Source organism: Pelmatolapia mariae, linkage group LG8 (assembly GCF_036321145.2).
Source record: "Pelmatolapia mariae isolate MD_Pm_ZW linkage group LG8, Pm_UMD_F_2, whole genome shotgun sequence".
NCBI lineage: Eukaryota > Metazoa > Chordata > Actinopteri > Cichliformes > Cichlidae > Pelmatolapia > Pelmatolapia mariae.
In genome coordinates this window covers 15,854,016-15,871,337 of record NC_086234.1, presented here as the reverse complement: position 1 = coordinate 15,871,337, position 17,322 = coordinate 15,854,016, and the positions used below count along the sequence as shown (strand labels likewise).

Here is a 17,322-nt window from a genome sequence, read left to right as displayed (position 1 = left end):
CCTGAAGAGCATTTAAGTTGCTTAAGAGAGTTCATGCTGTGCTGATGAATAAATGTAGTCATACCAAATGTTGGCTTTCAAGCTCGCTAGAATTGTACAGCCTCTGTTTTTTCTTTTCTTTTATCCTGCATTTCCCTATATGTTTCAGTAAATTGCCTACTCCCAGTATGAACCTTCCAGATCCCTCATCTGGATCCGGCTTTTTATCAGTTCCCAGAGTCAGAACCAGACATGGAGAAGCTGCATTCAGCTTTTATGCTCCATATATCGGGAACAAACTCCCAGAAAGCCTTAGATCAGCTGAAACACTCAGTTTATTTAAATCCAGGTTGAAGACTCACCTGTTCTTAGCTGCATTTGAATAAAGCACCAAATCCGCACTGTTTTACTTTTAAGCTTAAATTTCAAAACGTACGTTTTAACTACTGATTTTATCTACTGTTCCTTTTTTTTCTTCTCCATTTTAAATCATGCTTTTTATTTGTTTTTGTTTTTTAATGTCTCTGTAAAGCACTTTGAATCACCTTGCTGTTGAATTGTGCTATATAAATAAACTTGCCTTGCCTTACTCCGTCATTTCCCCCGGGAAAATATAAGGATGGGTGGCATAAGACTTCTAGATTCAGCACATTACTGTTTACCAAAAATTAGTGTTCAGGAGGCAGAGTATTACTCCAGGTTATAGTTTGGCACTACTGAGAAAAATCTCGAGCTTCTGATCAAGAAACAAAATTACACTATTACAAAACCAAGCGCAAGTTTCTGTAAGTCACATTTGAAATCAAGCATTGAAAATATATACTTTTACAAAATACACAACAAATGAAGACTTCGGACTAGCATGTGTTTAAAGGTGTTCGAAAAGAAAAAAAAAATCGAGATTATTGCGCGCTGAAATTTGGAACTTCCTAATTTCCGATGTTTGTGAACGCAGCATGTAGTTGAGAGTACTTGATTTTGCTTTAGAGTGCAGACAAGCTATCTGCTCAAGATACTCAGTTTGTCTTTAGTAAGACGTTATCATGTTTTTCATTCGCCTCACAGTGTAATAGCTGTTAGTTATCGTTTATGTGGCGTCGTTCAGTCGTAAAGGCGCGAGTGGGAGATGACAACAGCTCCCACTTGGTGTGTTCACAAAACGAGCAGTCACTAGGTAGAAGCAAATCCCGGAACTTGAAACGGTAGGAAGTGAGCTAACGTTAGCTAGCTTTTTGTTGACAGTGTGCTTGCTGTCAAACCAGAAACCGACCTAAGCAGAAGTACCCGGAGTTAGTTAGCTACCTACTTGGAGACTTCAGCCTGCCACACTTTTATTTGGGCCGAATTTGGTTTGAAGTTTCCGTCACTTTTAACCACTTGTGGCTCTAGAAGATGGCATCGAGGGGAAGCTTCACGGGTCCTCCGATGAATCCGAGTATGAGCCCCATGAATGTTGGGCATGCCGCGGGCATGAGGATGCAAGGAATGCCCCAGCCTCCGGGGGGATATCCCAGAAGCATGAGCAGCGTTCCCCAATACCCCCAGGTTGGTTCTGCTTGATTTCTCCGTGTCGAATAAAGAAACTGAGTGAAAGGTGAGGGTGACGGTATTTGTCCGATCACCCCCATATCTATTTAAGCTTTTCGTTACTTTAGAGCCTTAAATTCGTGTTTAAATGAAAGTAGCTAATTGAAATAGTCACCCGAGAGACATGGAAATAAAATAAAAAAACCCATAAAGCTCATTATATATCACCGTGTGGACACTACTTCCGCCTTCGAAGTGGGTGTAATTATTTATTGATTACCGCAATAATTAAGTGTAACCTGTTTTTTTTTTTTCTTTTATGGCATTTAAAGTGGTTCATAAAAGTAGTGGGACGTTTAATTCAAATTGATATCGTTTAGCGTTTTGTGCGCGTGTGAAAAAGAAAATCACGTGGTTGCCCGCTTCGCCTCCTGTCAGTTAGCGTGAAAGCAAAAGTTTATCAGCACCATCTGCCCAGAGGCAAGCCTGCATATATCGTGCCAGTATTGTCACCATCTGCAGCTTCTCCTGTAGTTAACAGACACCATCGCAGTTACCCCCGTTTTGACAGTTGGAGCCATTTGGGTTTAGACTTTGTTTTTATGTGTGAGAATTCTCACAATTTGTTGATACATTATTTACAGTACTGGTGTGTTACATATAAAGACCTAATTAAAAAGAAAAAAAATCTAGTTGGTAACAGGTCTTAAAATAAATACACCCTCTGATGTGTAACAAAATACGACATATTACACTGGGTTATTATTTATATAACAAAAACTGAGCCGAAATGCAGAAGCAGTGTGTGAAAAACTAAGCACGCCTCAAGATTCAGGAGCTTGTTCAACCGCTTTTAGCGGCAACAGTGTGAAGTAATCCTTTTCTGTATGACTTTATCAGCCCTTCACATCAGGAGGAATTTCGGTGCACTCTTCTTTACAACATTGCTTCAGTTCATTGGCATTTGCAGGCATTTGTTTATGCACAGCTCTCTTAAGATCCTGCCAAAGCATTTTACGCGTGTTGAGGACTTTGATTGTGTGATTACACCGCGTTGATTCTTTTCTTCTTCAGCTATTTTGTTGTAGATTTGTTTGTGTGCTTGTGATCATTGCACTCGAGCTTTAGCTGTCAAGTATATGGCCTCGCATTTGACTTCATCACCGTGCTTGACAGCTGGTATGAGGTGTTTGTGCTGTTATGCTGTGTTTAGTTTTCACAAAATGTAGTGCTGAGCATTATGGCCAAATATCCCCAGTTTGGTCTCACTTGTCCAAAGGACATTGCGCCAGAGGTTTTGTGGTTTGTTCAAATGTGAGAGCCTTTCTTCTGGAAGCCGTTCCAAACAAGCCGTACTTGTTTAGTTTTTTCCTAATTGTGCTGCCATGAACTTTAACATTTAGCATGCTAACTGAGGCCTGAGAAGTAGCTCTTGCAAAGCTTGAACTTGGAGTGAATTTGCTGGGACGTTCACTCCTGGGAAGATTGGCAACTGTCTTGAATGCTTTCCATTTGTAGATAATGGTTCTCACTGTAGACAGATGGATTCATATTGTTTGGAAATGACCTTATAAGGCTTTCCAGATTGATGGGCAGCAGTTACTTCTCAAGGATTATCATTGATGTCTTCATGTTAACACACCTGAATCCTCCAAACCAGCAAACTGTCAAAACCTCTGCTGTTACAGAAGTTCACACTTCCTGAAACTAATAAATTGATGAAGTGCATTTGATTAGCAGCATCTGGCTGTTACTTTACTGCTTCTGGATTTCTATTTATTATTTTTTTGTTTAACAATAAATAAAAACACAGTGTAATATGTCACGTGTTGTATTTCATCCAAGGTTATATTTAGCAAATTATAAAGCATGCTAAGTACCTGATTTCTTTTCATTATATCCTGATATCTGAAACCTTAAAGTTGAAAGAGGTTGTGCTTTGTGTAGATGGAGATAAAAACTGCAGTGCCATAACAGTCTTTATATGCACAACTTCATAATTAAACCTCAGAACTTAAAAACTTAACCCCACCTGCAGAAACGGTGCATTTATGTTTTTGGCATGTTTTTAATGGGGATATTATGACTCATAATATTTATGGTACAACCAAAAGCATACAGTGTAAGTGACAGTACTGTATGTCACTGAGCATTCTTTTTACCCACCCGATCCAAAAAGCTAGAGTTTGATATAAGTTGATCATACAATATGAAATTTAATTGCAAACAGCTTAACACATCATTGGTTTTATTATTATTATTTTAAAATAGGTACGTTTTTGTATCTCTTTAATAAATCAGATCCTTGATTTCCTTTAGTCCTAGATGAAATATTAAATTTTTTGTGTAGATATGGAGAAATTGTTCCGTGAAATCAGTTTCCCTCCTTTTCTCTAGCGCCCCGGGATGCCATCCAGCAGAGTGGGGGGCCCCATGGGGTCAATGGGGGGTCAGCTGCCTGGTCCCTCTTATGGTAGCAGTAGCATTCCCATGCGGGCAGGCATGGGACCCCCAAGCATGGACGCCTCTAGGAAACGGTTTCTTCATCACCAGCACCACCAACAGCAACAAGAGGCGCTGGGAGGCCTCAGACGAGGGTAAGAAAGGAGACGGGACAAAATGTAGGGGATGGTACTGCCAGTGTTTGGACCTCACTACCATCTAAAATAACTAGCTAATTACTCCTTCATGACTTTTAAACAATTAAATCTATTATTGATTCTTCATTAAGTAAATGAAATCCAAAAATGTTTTCTTTTTTTCCTCTTATCATTAACTCTTTACCACTTGAAAGCTGCTAGTAGTGACCTGCTGAAACTCTTTTCAGAACTGCTGCTTATAGATGAAAATCACTGGGTTTGCTACACAAGTGATGGAGTGTTAGTGAGGGTGGTCTCTGCCTATGTAGCGACCCTTAGAAAAACCCAGAAACTGTTCTAATGGTTGTCAAAGCACATCTTTATTGATATATACTGAGGTTTGTGATTAAGGGTGCTGGGGAGGTCATCAGATGTCGCCTTTATTGGGGAAAGAGTTAAATCACTTGTTCAAAGAATTAAAACTGTTACCAGGTATTTTTTGTCCAGTAACTTAGAAATTATATAAAATAGGTTCACCTCTAAAGTTTTTGCCAAGCCTAATTTTAATATTGAGCAACAGCAATCATGTTTATTTTTAGCACTTGACAGCTTGTGACATGTCCCCCTTTTTTATTGAGGAACTTTTGTGCTTAATTCCAGCTCCATATTGTTGGTCTTGTACTTTTCTAGAGTAGCTCTGGATGATTTACAGTTTAAACTTACTCGTCTTATACTGTGCATACTGGCTCCATGGGTGTAGTGGTTTACACATTCCCCTTACAAGATTCCTGCTTCTAGATGGGGAGGAGATGCACAAGTGCCTCAGGGGGTCACAAACTAGTGCACTCCTAGTTCCTGGCCCAACACTGGATAGATGTGAGGGCTGTGTCAGGAACGGCATCTGTGCCAAAGCAAACACGCAGATCCATCCACCCCTTAAAGAGCATCCAAAAAGTACCTCATCTTATACTTTGCTTTAGTCCTTCAGCTGGAAACTGAAAGTGCTATATAAACACTAGTCTGTTGCTAACACCTCGCTCAAAGCCAACTTTCTGATAATTGGCTGCCCCTCGTAACAGAAGTGGCTCATAGCCAGAGCTGTGTGGCTGAGATGACTGTAATAAAGGTATCTGCTCTTGCTGACATCATAGGGAGAAAAAAAGGTAAATAAAGGTTTTCAAAAGCCAGGTTCAACCCCACTGCCAAGTCCAACATTAACATTCTTTTTAGGATTATTTGTGACTTAATGACTCCAGGAAAGAGTTCACTAGAATAAAGACATTTTTGGGTGAAAATAAGAGTATTGATATGAATCTGAGTGTACAGGAAAACACGGTCACTCTAGGGAGTTTTCCATTAATATTTTCTCTGACAAAATGGGTGGAGTCATCCAGCTATAAAAATGCGGTATGTCTTTTTTTCTTTTTCCCCTTTTGTGGTTTATTTACATTGTCTCAACAGAACGTTTCATTCATGATTTGTTCTCCCGTCTGTTTGTAAAGTGACTGTACTGTTAAAAGCACGGCTCAGATCGCACAGACACGAGGATACCAGTGTCTCATGACTGGCCTTTGCTTTCAAACAGCAGACACAAGTGGGTATTTTTGACTTCAGACTGCTCCGTGACGCCACGCTCATAAATGCGGCCATCTGTAATGCTTCGTCCACAATGATTCTGTTGTGTTTTTAAGGTTAATTTCATAAAAAAAGTCAGTATCTCAGCATAATCTCAGTCTAGGAGGATTAGTGAGTCACGGTGCCACCATCCTAAATTCTCATTTAATCACATGGAAATTAAATTCAGTCATTGCCAAGGTGAAGTGTATAATTAAGGAAACAAAATCAATTTAATGAAGTCGGCAAGTAAAAACCTGAAGCACTCTTTCAGGGGACTTAATTAACATATCGCATTGGCCAAGATTATATTATCGCACTGTGAAGTCTTCCAATTATCGGTAATCGGGTTAAATGAAAGGGATCTTTTATTTGATCCTATATCATGTGTTGGTGTGGGGCCAGTTCCTGTGAAATTGGTTGACTGAAGTCATACTTATGAGGCCGAAAGCAAAATGATGACACACACACACTGAAAAACAACAGCTCGGTTTGAGATATTCTTAGAAATGCACTCCTTCACATCGTAGAGACTGTTAAAGCGGTCATTTAATGTCTTCTTTCCAAACTGAATAATTTTCCTTGTTTTTTTTCTCTGTGATTCAGAGCAAAAAGGCGCAAGATGGCTGACAAGGTTCTGCCACAGAGGGTAGGAAAACCTCGACCCCCTTGAATCACACTGTTGTCAAAGTCTGCTGTATTTCCTCAATCTTCACCTGCTACTGTCTTCTAGATCCGAGATCTGGTCCCGGAGTCCCAGGCCTACATGGACCTCCTGGCCTTTGAGAGGAAGCTGGACCAGACCATCGCTCGAAAGCGTATGGAGATTCAGGAAGCCATCAAAAAGCCCATTATGGTATGTGTTCTTGATCCATTGTCATGCCGTTAAAAGTATACTTTGAGAAGATTATTTTTAGGCTTTGTCAACTGAAACAAATGAAAAGTCAGTAAAACATGATCTCGGCTGTAATCAGAGTTCCTGCGGAGCACAGTGTAAGCAGTTTCCACAGAACAGCAGGACACAGTAAAGTTGGTTCCCACACTGAAATCTGACCTTTGTGTTTTCTTGCTACAATTTTAACTGTTAACAATAACCTTAGTGGCAGAAACAGTCGGTCTGCTGAGATGTGTTCACAACAAAAACACCTCCAGCAGCAGGAAAATCTGCATTAGCAGTAAATTAATCCAACTGTGACACGGCCACAGAGAAGAGCAAACGATGTGACTGGTGTGAAGTTAAAACGGTCACAACTTTTTCCCGTGACTCCCTCGTTAGGTAGCAGTGTTTCTCTGGTCTTAATAATGTGAACTTATACATAAGGATGAAGTTATTGTAAACACCCTTAATAGCCTGAAATGAAGCGTTTGTCTTTGTTGGAGAGTGCATTTGGCAAGTGAGCTTGAGAGGCTCAATTGTTGCCAGAATTCCTGATACATCTGCTTGTCCCTCTGAAATTACACAGCAAAAGCGCAAGCTCAGGATCTACATTTCCAACACGTACACTCCCAGCAAACCCGAGGGTGAGGAGGCGGAGAAGGTGTCCTCCTGGGAGCTGAGAGTTGAGGGCAAACTCCTGGAGGAAGTAAGTTTAGAAAAAAAAGAAAAAAAAACGCATTCGAGTGTTCTCGCTATTGTCCTGGTGTGGTCTGACTGCAAGTATTTCAGTCTCTCTCATTGTGTTTCTTCAAACTTGAGTTGGCCAGTGTTCTTGGCTCAGACTACGCAGCCAGATGTGTGTTTACAGCTTTTCTCATTCCACCCCACAACTGCTGACACACACACACACACACACACACACACTCAGGATCTCATTTGAAATACGGAATTGAAACCACTGGCCGTTGCATACCATGAGCTGACTAGCCTCCCCTCCCGACATCAATTCTAGCTCGACTCATTGTGTCATCTTGGGCCACATGAAGGAGAAGGAGGTCTTTTTTTCTTTTTTCTTTTTTTTTTGTCTGTTAAAATTTCTCCTCAGTCTCATGGGTTTAGGCATGTGTAGGAGTATTGCATGGAGCAACAGAAAAAGGGATGTGAGGGAAAGGAGTGAAAGGGGTCGTGTTGAGCAAACAGACTCTGACAGGGCTGGGGAGCGGGCAGACAAGGGGGGGGTGAAGACAGCTTTTTCTAGTCTACAGTTTTGCGCTTCACCACCACCCCCAATGCGGTCAGAGCTAAACAATGCAGCTGCACACTGACACAGCACAATAAGAATACACGGCTTTTTTGCTGCTCCGTCCTTCTGACACTTTTGTTTCGTGCTTTCTGTCTTCCCAGGCTGGCAAACAGAAGAGGAAGTTTTCATCTTTCTTCAAAAGCCTGGTGATTGAGCTTGATAAGGAGCTTTACGGGCCTGACAACCACTTAGTAGAGGTATGACATAAACCTTGGTTGCATTTCCATTCAGAACATTGTAGGCACATTGACACCAGAAGCCTCAGAGATTGTTAATAGTTCGCCAGCACCGACCTTGTTTAGCTGTGGTCAAGAAGCTGAGCTCAGATTGAAACACTAAAAGTTTGGAGCCAATCCTTCTTTCTTTTTTTTCTTTTTTTTTTGACTGTGTAGGCGGGCTTATTGTGCGTGAACTCATCCCACACATAAACCAGATTCTTTCTTTGTTTTTTAACTGAAAAATTGTGGTTAACAGTGGTGAAAGTGAGAATTTCCAGTCTTAGGGATCTGCTGATGGAACAGTTTATTTAACCTGGCACTGAGCCATTATTGTTGTAAAGTAGTATTGTAAATTTCATGTTAATAAAAATCTGCTTATCTGCTTTAAAAAAATCACGTCTTCATCTTCCAGTGGCACAGAATGCCCACCACTCAGGAGACGGATGGTTTCCAGGTCAAAAGGCCAGGAGACGTGAATGTTAAATGCACCCTTCTGCTCATGCTCGACCACCAGGTGCCACTTACTTTCTCAACCATCAATACATTTTTTTCCCAATATATTTCTTTTTTTCCACCAACACTTGCTTTGTCCCGATGCTTTTCTTTGATCAGCCCCCTCAGTACAAACTGGATCCACGGTTGGCTCGCCTTCTGGGTGTACACACACAGACACGAGCCAGCATCATGCAAGCTCTCTGGCTTTACATCAAGAACAACAAGCTGCAGGACAGTCATGAGAAAGAGTTCATCAACTGCAACCGCTATTTCAGACAGGTAATGGCAAATGGCTAGAAATGGCTCGTGGCGCTTTGATATTTTGGCACTGAAACATCATTTTGCATGTATTTAATTTCACAGCTAAATGATTTGCATTCAGGCAATTATGATTTTTGTGAAGTGTTGTTTTTTTAGCCCTTTGCAAGACCTCAAATAGGAAAAAAAGTTTTTCCCCTTATGTTGTCTAACTTGCTCTGTTCTTTAACTAAATCCTGTCCAGATCTTCGGCTGTCCACGCATGAGGTTCTCTGAGATTCCCATGAAACTGGCGGGCCTGCTGCAGCACCCTGACCCCATTATTATCAATCACGTCATTAGGTAGGGGAGCCTGGATCATGTTACCTCTTTCTGTCTGAAAAAAGAGTTACATCAGCCTCTCAGTGAATATTAGAAAGCCCTGTGTGTGAGGCTCATACTGAACGATAGTTTCCTTTGCTTTATGATTTGGCCTGTTATTTCTTAGTGTGCTTATACAAGTGTGCTGTCAGCATCACTCCTCCTCTCCAAACTGTCATTGTGTCTCCCCCGAGCAGCGTTGATCCCACAGATCAGAAGAAGACCGCATGCTACGACATCGACGTGGAAGTTGACGACCCACTTAAGGGACAAATGAACAGCTTCCTGTCTTCTACAACCAACCAGCAAGAAATCGCTGCCCTCGAGATGAAGGTAAGGCTTCATCTGCACTTCACCAGAGTTGGGAAGGGAAAAAAAAATTGCATACTCCATTTAATTCTGAAAATGTGCGGCTGGTGTTTGTATTCGCTACAGATTCATGAAACCATTGAGTACATTAACCAGCTGAAGACCGAAAGAGATTTCATGCTGAGCTTCAGCAATAATCCACAGGAGTTCATCAAGGACTGGCTGAAGTCTCAGTCCAGGGATCTGAAGGTAGACGCTATGCTCCAGCTTCTAAAATGCTCATACGTGCTTGTCTACACAACAGCAAAACATATAGTTTAGTGACGCGATATTTGTATCATCTTCACTCACTTTGAGCTTTTATTCATATTTGTACAGTTGCCTGCAAAGCTTTCCGTGTATTTAATAAAAAAAGGCTGCAGTTATTTTGTGAGCAGTGGTAGTGTGTTTCCAGCTTTCATAGACAATTAACTACTGGGTACACAAAGGCACCATTGGTTCACGGGACTGTGTCCAAACATAGCATTGGTATTCAGATTAGAGCAAAACACCAGTTAGCTGTTTGTGCTGCATTCCTCATCTGGAGAGACTTTAGCACCTGGATTAAAATGTAGGCCTTTAGGAACCAGGCTCAGTGAATCATTGATCCATCAGACTCTCAGTACTACTACAGTCACTTTGCAGTACATGAATCAGTCTTTACAGTACTGTTTTAGCATGTGGGAATAGAAACCCCTTTTCTTTAATCATTCAATTTTGGTTCCCTGGGTTCAGTGATGCATTTTTGTTCTTTCAGTTGATGACAGATGTGACTGGAAACCCAGAAGAGGAGAGGAGGACCGAGTTCTACCATGAGCCCTGGGTGCCAGAGGCAGTGGGCAGATATGTTTACTCCAAAGTAAGTAGACAGAGAATAATGCACTTTTTAGTGCTAACTAGTGTTAGCTTATACATGTCAAGATGTGGTAAGTCAAAACATTACACCAAAATAAAATTAGAAAGATAACTCAAAATTTCACAACCAATGTGTGATGTCACAGAATCCATCTTTTCTATACAGTTTGTGGTTTTGCCATTGAGTCTAACCTCTTCTTTGCTATAGGTGCAGCAGAGAAGACAAGAGCTGGAGCAGGTGTTGGGTATCCGACTCACCTAAGTACAATTCTATAGGAGTTGTTAATGTTCCACTCAGCTGAAACTGGAAAGAAGCCTTTCGCCTTTAAATGTTCAGAAAGCCATCGTCACTGACGCAGAGTTCGGGGACCAAAGTGATGCTTATATGACCTTTAATAATATCTTTGCCTTGTAGTGTCTGATATATTGAGCCTGTTTAAATAACCTGTATCCTTTTTTTTATTTGCAATATGTTTTGTCTCTGGTACAAAATGCTGTTTAAGCACTGGTGCTGTTTGGGTGTTTTCACTGTCACTTTGAGTGCTGTTTTGAAAGAGGGATGTGTTTACCCTTACATTGAAAAGCCATAATTTTTAGATAAGAGTAATGCCTGATCTTCCTGGAGGCATGGTAGAATTAACCATTTCATTCCAGTGTGTATAATATGTTTAATGCTTTTGCAGCATTTTTGAAAGTTGAAATGAAACATTCTGATTTTGTGAATGTTTACACGCCGTTTTTATTTGTTAGTGGGGTGATTCGAGGGGAAGAGGAGCTGAGGCTCTTTAGATTGAACGGATCCATACCTTCAAAGAAAGTTAACTGCTATTAATAATTTAATAGGAATGCAACTGCAGTATGTCAGCTAAAAAAGGAGAAAAAAAAAGCGCCAAAATATTGTGTACAGTTTATAGTTTCATGAGTTAAAGCTTTGCTGTTTTGTTGACTTTTTGTACATCAGTCTTAAAGTTCTTGAAACATTCCTTTTTGACAGATATCATTGCGCCAAAATGTGTTTAGTGAAGAAGGCACATAGAATTTAAGATGAGGTAAAACCGTTGTGTACAAATGTTATTTTTGTACAGCTTCTCTTTGTTAAATGTTTGCATGTTGTGTATCAATCAAAAGCCTTTATCTTTTATACATTTGGAGTATTTTTTACAATAAATATACTTACAAATGTTCACGTACTGTGTGTTCTTTAACAACATTCAGCCTGTTACAGAGGGTCGAGAATTTATATAAAATATTGTCCATTGTAGGCTTGTAATAACCTCATCTACCGCACACCCTCGATTGCGTGCTTAGAGAGCTGCAGATATGCTGTGAGGTGCATGTTGGGGCTGGTTGCAAAGCTTAGGTGCCTCTGAGAGCAGCCGTTTCAACAGGTATGTCTGGTCTTACTCAAACAGCTTCTGTTTACCACTCCTCAAATAACAGCCAACCCTAAAACACCCTTCACTAACAGAGCTCTGTCTCGGCTTGTAATGCGACACTGGTTCAGAGAAAAGGCCAGCCTAACGTTTAAAACTGAATTATATTCTTTGATCATTTCTACATGTGTTTACTGACTTAATTATGCTTTGAATATGGTCTTTTTTTCTTTTTAAAAAAAATCTAATTACATTTTATTTATCAAGCACCAAATCACAACAAGGGTCAGCTGAAGGTGCTTTATATCGTAAGGTAGACCCAATATTAGCAGACACAATTCCTTAGTATTCCAAGAATTCATATTGGTTACATAGAAATTATTTTTAAAGTTAAAGAGAATATTTTTTCTGTCCACCCACTACACCCTACCTGCACTGTCTCTTTCACCTCTCCTATGCACTGTTTGCTTCAGATGTTTGATCCCAGGCATTTAAATGCCTCTACCTTCACTACCTCACATCCTTGCATCTTTACTGTCACACCAGCCCGCCCTTTATTCACAGACGTATTCTTCGCCTCGCTTCTACCATCTGTCATTCCTTTCCTCCCCAGTCTTCTACCTCCTCCCTGCTCTCACTATAGATTACACTGTCATCTGTGAACATGATAGTCCATGGATTTGCCTGCGTGAACTCATCTGTTAATCTTTCCATCACCACCGCAAACATTAAGGGTCTCAGAGCAGATTCCTGATGTAATCCCACCCCCACCTTGAACCCATCTGCCACTCCTACTGCGCACCTCACCACCGTCTCGCTGTCCTCACACGTCCTGGAATTACTTTTTTAAAGGTGTAGTTTTTAAAAATGGACTGTAGGTGGGGGTGTCTGCATTTCTATATATTATATATCAAAGAAGTACCACGAAGAAGCGCCAATGTACCGGAAATAGCGCCTGGTCTGCAGTGGCTTTAACCGGATGTAGAAATTTCAAGATGGAGGTGGACGGAATTGATCATGTAGGTGTATTTTTTTTCCTGCCGCTTTGTTGCTTTTATGACTGCCATGCGAAGGAAACGTTTCTGTTTTGCTGTGGGTCTAATAGTTTATTCAAAATCGGTTGTTTGAGGGAAGGATGCGGAACTTCAGTGTAAAAACTGAAACGTCACTTCATTGAAAGCAGCGATTGTGCCGGTTTGCTGTCTCATTGTAGCTAACCCAGCTAGCTTCTCACGATGACTGGCAGCGAGGTGCTGACAGTTTATTCTATTCTTAGCTTCTTCTTTTTTTTCCTTTTTTTCACCACACAGGGGTGCTTATTTCAGCATATTATGAGAGATATATATCTGAGTTTATTATATGGGAAACACCAAGCGTTACTTTATTAACATACGTGCACGTCTATACGTAAGCTAACTGATGTTAGTTTGCTAATGAACTGTAATTGTTGGGAGAAAGTTAGCGTCACACACTTTAACGCTTATTGTTTCATAGGTTATTTTGGGGGTGTTTTTTTTTTCCTTGCCTAAAAGATATTTCCTGTGTTAGTGCTACCGGTTAGGCCTAATGGCTAATGTAAACAGTGGTCAATTTCAACCAGTTCAGTCCACCAATTTAATCAATGAAAATTGGACAAATGAGCATTTCTATTCTTCTTCTTCTATAATATCGATAATGTCAAGCTCGGCATACATTATTTACCATCGCCTGATAAATGTTGTGTACTTTGCATTGTCCAACATACGATCCTCTCATCGGGCATGTACGTTGGACTTTTCGGGACCACAAAAAGCTCATGTAGATGATTTATATGCTGCTGGGTTAATCTAAAAGAATGTTCGCGGGAAAAATGTTACAGTCCATCAGTATTTTTACAGCATAAGTCTGTAGACTGCTATATAATTGGTATCTTAATCTTTAAATGTAGTGGCGTAAATGCTATAGTAGGAAAAAGAGACGTGGTTTGCATCCTTCAGGAGATATCTGCCTAACTAAAACTGTATGCATAGAGGCTGCTTCATATTGAGGGTATACAGAGTACACAGTGACGTCTCTGCTCCAATTTAGCATTGCGTTTTGGCTGGAGCTTATTTCAGTTGTCATAGGGCCAGTGGCAGGGTACCCCATGGACAGGTCACCAGTCTTTTGCAGGGCTAATTCATATATACAACTATTCGTGCTCACATTCACACCGTCACCAATTAATCTTACACCACCTTGGACCCGATTCAAACCCAGAACCTTCCTGCTGTGATACAGCAGTGTTAACCACCATACCACACTTGATAGACGACTTTTAAGTTGCAAATGGGGACTAAAGGAAAAGCACTTCTCATTAGTGAGAGTTCATTTGACCCAGTTTGCTGTCGGCTCTGTCAAAATCATCATCACTCACACAATTGGCTGGCAGCGTAGCGATCAACTGGCTAACATACTTTCTTAGCTTAAAACAAAAATGAAACAAAATTGATGGCTTATGAACGCAGTCACTGATTGATGCATATTTAACCTCCTAAGACCCGAAATCTTCCACAGTATGCATTTTTAATTTCTCTTTGATATTTGGGCTGATTGGGATCCGATGAATGTAAAAATAAAGAATTACCAGATTTCTTTTTTTTTTTTTACCTAATTTTTGTTTCTAAGAAAAATGAGAGCCACATATGAGGATATTCCTTTAAAATTTCAATAGAACAGTAGCAGTATAATGTCCTCGTAAGTGGATATCAGGCCCTTGTAGAGCAAAATTGATGTATTTTGGTCTAAATAACCCAAAATGTGATGTCCATATATGTCAGGCCAGGTCCTAGGAGGTTAAATATGCCATATTTAAATGTTCAAGAGCTCGCTGTGAAGAAGTTGCACCACGTTGCAATGTGTTTCTTTAGCAGATGGAGATGGGGGAGAGTAAAGGTGGATCAGGTCTGCGGCAGTACTACTTATCTAAGATAGAAGAGTTGCAGGTGAGGAAATGAAAAATCATTTTTGTTTTTGTTGCTTTTTAATGCATGCTCGCCCGTCAGGCCTGACCTGCTTTTTTTCTTCATAGTTGACTGTGAACGAGAAGAGTCAAAATCTCAGACGTCTGCAGGCACAGAGAAATGAGCTCAATGCCAAAGGTATGGTGCTTTATCTTCCTGCCACATTACTGGGAATTGTGTCATTCTGATGTACACAGTCGGACATTTCCTTTGTTACTTTGGTCTCAGTGCGTCTCCTTCGTGAGGAGCTGCAGCTACTACAGGAACAGGGATCCTACGTGGGAGAGGTGGTGAGGGTCATGGACAAAAAGAAAGTGCTAGTTAAGGTATGCTATGTACATTCACCATGCAGCATCCTTCTTTTTGAATCAGTTGTGGACAGTTTACATTTGTCTGTTCATCATTTTCAGGTGCATCCAGAGGGAAAGTTTGTGGTGGATGTGGACAAAAATATTGACATCAATGATGTGAGTATTATAAAACCTGAGTCCATTTGTAATATTTACTGTAAAGTATGATAGAGCTAAACAAGAAAAAAAATGCATTTTACTCATAAAATAAGTACTAGGAATCAGGAAACCCAAACTGTTCTGTTATTATTCTGTCAAATTGCCACTAGGTGACTCCAAACTGTCGTGTAGCTCTGCGTAACGACAGCTACACCTTGCACAAGATCCTTCCTAACAAGGTGGACCCTCTGGTGTCCCTCATGATGGTGGAGAAGGTGCCGGACTCCACCTATGAAATGATCGGCGGCCTGGATAAGCAGATCAAGGAGATCAAAGAAGTGATTGAGCTGCCCGTCAAACACCCCGAGCTGTTCGAGGCTTTAGGCATTGCCCAGCCCAAGGTGGGTATTTGACAAGAGAGCCGATGGTACGAATTTCAGAAGTTTCTCTTAGGGTTTTATATTCATATCTTAAAATTTAAAAAAAAATCGTATCTTTGACACATTTTCTAGTCTTGTTGCCTGCCCAACATTCACTTCAGTCCTAAAACATGAAAAGCAAAGAAAGGGGGGAAAAAGATCTCTGTGTAGGTGGTTCAGATTTTCATTTTCCTTTGTGCTTGCAGGGTGTGCTGCTCTATGGCCCCCCAGGTACAGGGAAGACCCTCCTTGCCAGAGCTGTGGCCCATCACACTGACTGCACCTTCATCAGGGTGTCTGGATCAGAGCTGGTCCAGAAATTTATCGGAGAGGGTGCGTGCCTTTTCTTTCCTGTACACTGGGATCGAATTGATCCCCATGTTTTTAATAACTGGTTTTGGTTGATTTCTCCCTGGCTGTCCGCAGGTGCCCGTATGGTGCGAGAACTCTTTGTCATGGCGAGAGAGCATGCTCCGTCCATCATCTTCATGGATGAGATCGACTCAATCGGCTCATCTCGGCTGGAGGGGGGCTCAGGCGGGGACAGTGAGGTGCAGAGGACGATGCTGGAGCTGCTCAATCAGCTGGATGGCTTCGAGGCAACCAAGAACATCAAGGTACCGCAGAGGATCACTGTGTAGTCTCATATCCTTACTATGAACACTGAGGTGTAGTGTTATGTGCACAGGACAGCCTCTTAAAACATGCGTCACTGATGACATTTCGGCTTGCTGTATAGGTTCTTTATGCATAAATGATGACATTTTGTGGTACAACTGGTATTTATTTATATGCCAGCATCACCTAAAGTTGCTGATGACTACAGAAGACCTTTATATTTCGAAACAAGTAATGCTGCATTTGTTAAATAAATGTTCATGAGTGCCAAACATGGGAGTTAAAGTATTAAATAACCCCAATTATTCAAATATACTTAATAGTATGTCGTCCATCTCTGCAGGTCATCATGGCCACTAACCGTATTGACATCTTGGACTCAGCTCTGCTCCGACCAGGCAGGATTGACAGGAAGATCGAGTTTCCGCCTCCCAATGAAGAGGTAGTTAATCGTTATACCCTTTAGCATGTTTACTCAAACATGCTGAGTTTTTTGTATCTAAGCACACTTAATTATGCGCCCACAGGCCCGTCTGGATATCCTGAAGATCCACTCCAGGAAGATGAATCTGACTCGCGGCATTAACCTGAGGAAGATTGCAGAGTTGATGCCTGGAGCTTCTGGTGCTGAGGTTAAGGTAAGAATTAACCTGCTAAATGGAAGCTGTGTTAAATGAGGAACTACATAATTAAATTTCCCTTACTGCATTTGTGTATTATAGGGCGTCTGCACAGAGGCAGGGATGTATGCTCTGAGAGAACGGAGAGTGCACGTCACTCAGGAGGACTTTGAGATGGCGGTGGCAAAGGTCAGTATAACCTGACGCTAATTTCTGAATGCAGTGTTCACGTCTTGCACTATACTAACGCAGTTTAACTTTTTCAGGTCATGCAGAAAGACAGTGAGAAGAACATGTCCATCAAGAAGCTGTGGAAGTAAAAGGCCTTGTGTATTCTTGCACACAATGCAACCACATATGTATATTTCCCTTTTGTTTATGGTTTATAATTGTTTCATGAGTGTGATCCGTCAGTAAAATAGTTTCCCCAATAAACAGAGTTGGTCTTG

At 41.0% G+C, this 17,322-nt stretch overlaps 2 protein-coding genes across 4 annotated transcripts; both read left to right on the top strand.

The window, feature by feature from the left end:
• The first annotated feature begins 986 nt into the window (after window positions 1-986).
• smarcd2 (SWI/SNF related, matrix associated, actin dependent regulator of chromatin, subfamily d, member 2) lies at window positions 987-11,559 on the top strand. Of its 2 annotated transcripts, XM_063482013.1 has the most exons (13): window positions 989-1,524; window positions 3,904-4,103; window positions 6,306-6,348; window positions 6,433-6,555; window positions 7,163-7,282; window positions 7,981-8,076; window positions 8,510-8,611; window positions 8,710-8,871; window positions 9,095-9,192; window positions 9,408-9,543; window positions 9,646-9,768; window positions 10,316-10,417; window positions 10,622-11,559. In XM_063482013.1, the coding sequence occupies exons 1-13, from the start codon at window positions 1,372-1,374 to the stop codon at window positions 10,673-10,675; spliced, it is 1,512 nt and encodes a 503-aa protein (XP_063338083.1). In that variant the 5' UTR covers window positions 989-1,371; the 3' UTR covers window positions 10,676-11,559. The 2 variants fall into 2 exon arrangements, with proteins under 2 accessions (XP_063338082.1, XP_063338083.1); XM_063482012.1 differs by having other exon boundaries at window positions 987-1,524; window positions 9,408-9,768.
• Window positions 11,560-12,752: 1,193 nt separating this feature from the next.
• psmc5 (proteasome 26S subunit, ATPase 5) lies at window positions 12,753-17,301 on the top strand. Of its 2 annotated transcripts, none has more exons than XM_063481257.1 (12): window positions 12,753-12,805; window positions 14,675-14,749; window positions 14,836-14,905; window positions 14,996-15,093; window positions 15,178-15,234; window positions 15,387-15,617; window positions 15,842-15,968; window positions 16,062-16,252; window positions 16,597-16,695; window positions 16,781-16,891; window positions 16,976-17,062; window positions 17,140-17,301. In XM_063481257.1, the coding sequence occupies exons 1-12, from the start codon at window positions 12,782-12,784 to the stop codon at window positions 17,191-17,193; spliced, it is 1,224 nt and encodes a 407-aa protein (XP_063337327.1). In that variant the 5' UTR covers window positions 12,753-12,781; the 3' UTR covers window positions 17,194-17,301. The 2 variants fall into 2 exon arrangements, with proteins under 2 accessions (XP_063337327.1, XP_063337328.1); XM_063481258.1 differs by having other exon boundaries at window positions 12,761-12,805; window positions 14,678-14,749.
• The last annotated feature ends 21 nt before the right edge of the window (window positions 17,302-17,322 follow it).

Bases quoted from the DNA above. Each gene is read 5' to 3' on its own strand.
- smarcd2 (XM_063482012.1), top strand. From the start codon at position 1,372: ATGGCATCGAGGGGAAGCTTCACGGGTCCTCCGATGAATCCGAGTATG. The intron at 6,349-6,432 runs GTAGGAAAACCT...ACTGTCTTCTAG, and splicing joins ACAAGGTTCTGCCACAGAGG to ATCCGAGATCTGGTCCCGGA. The intron at 9,193-9,407 runs GTAGGGGAGCCT...TCCCCCGAGCAG, and splicing joins ATTATCAATCACGTCATTAG to CGTTGATCCCACAGATCAGA.
- psmc5 (XM_063481257.1), top strand. From the start codon at position 12,782: ATGGAGGTGGACGGAATTGATCAT. The intron at 15,618-15,841 runs GTGGGTATTTGA...TTGTGCTTGCAG, and splicing joins TAGGCATTGCCCAGCCCAAG to GGTGTGCTGCTCTATGGCCC. The intron at 16,253-16,596 runs GTACCGCAGAGG...CCATCTCTGCAG, and splicing joins AGGCAACCAAGAACATCAAG to GTCATCATGGCCACTAACCG.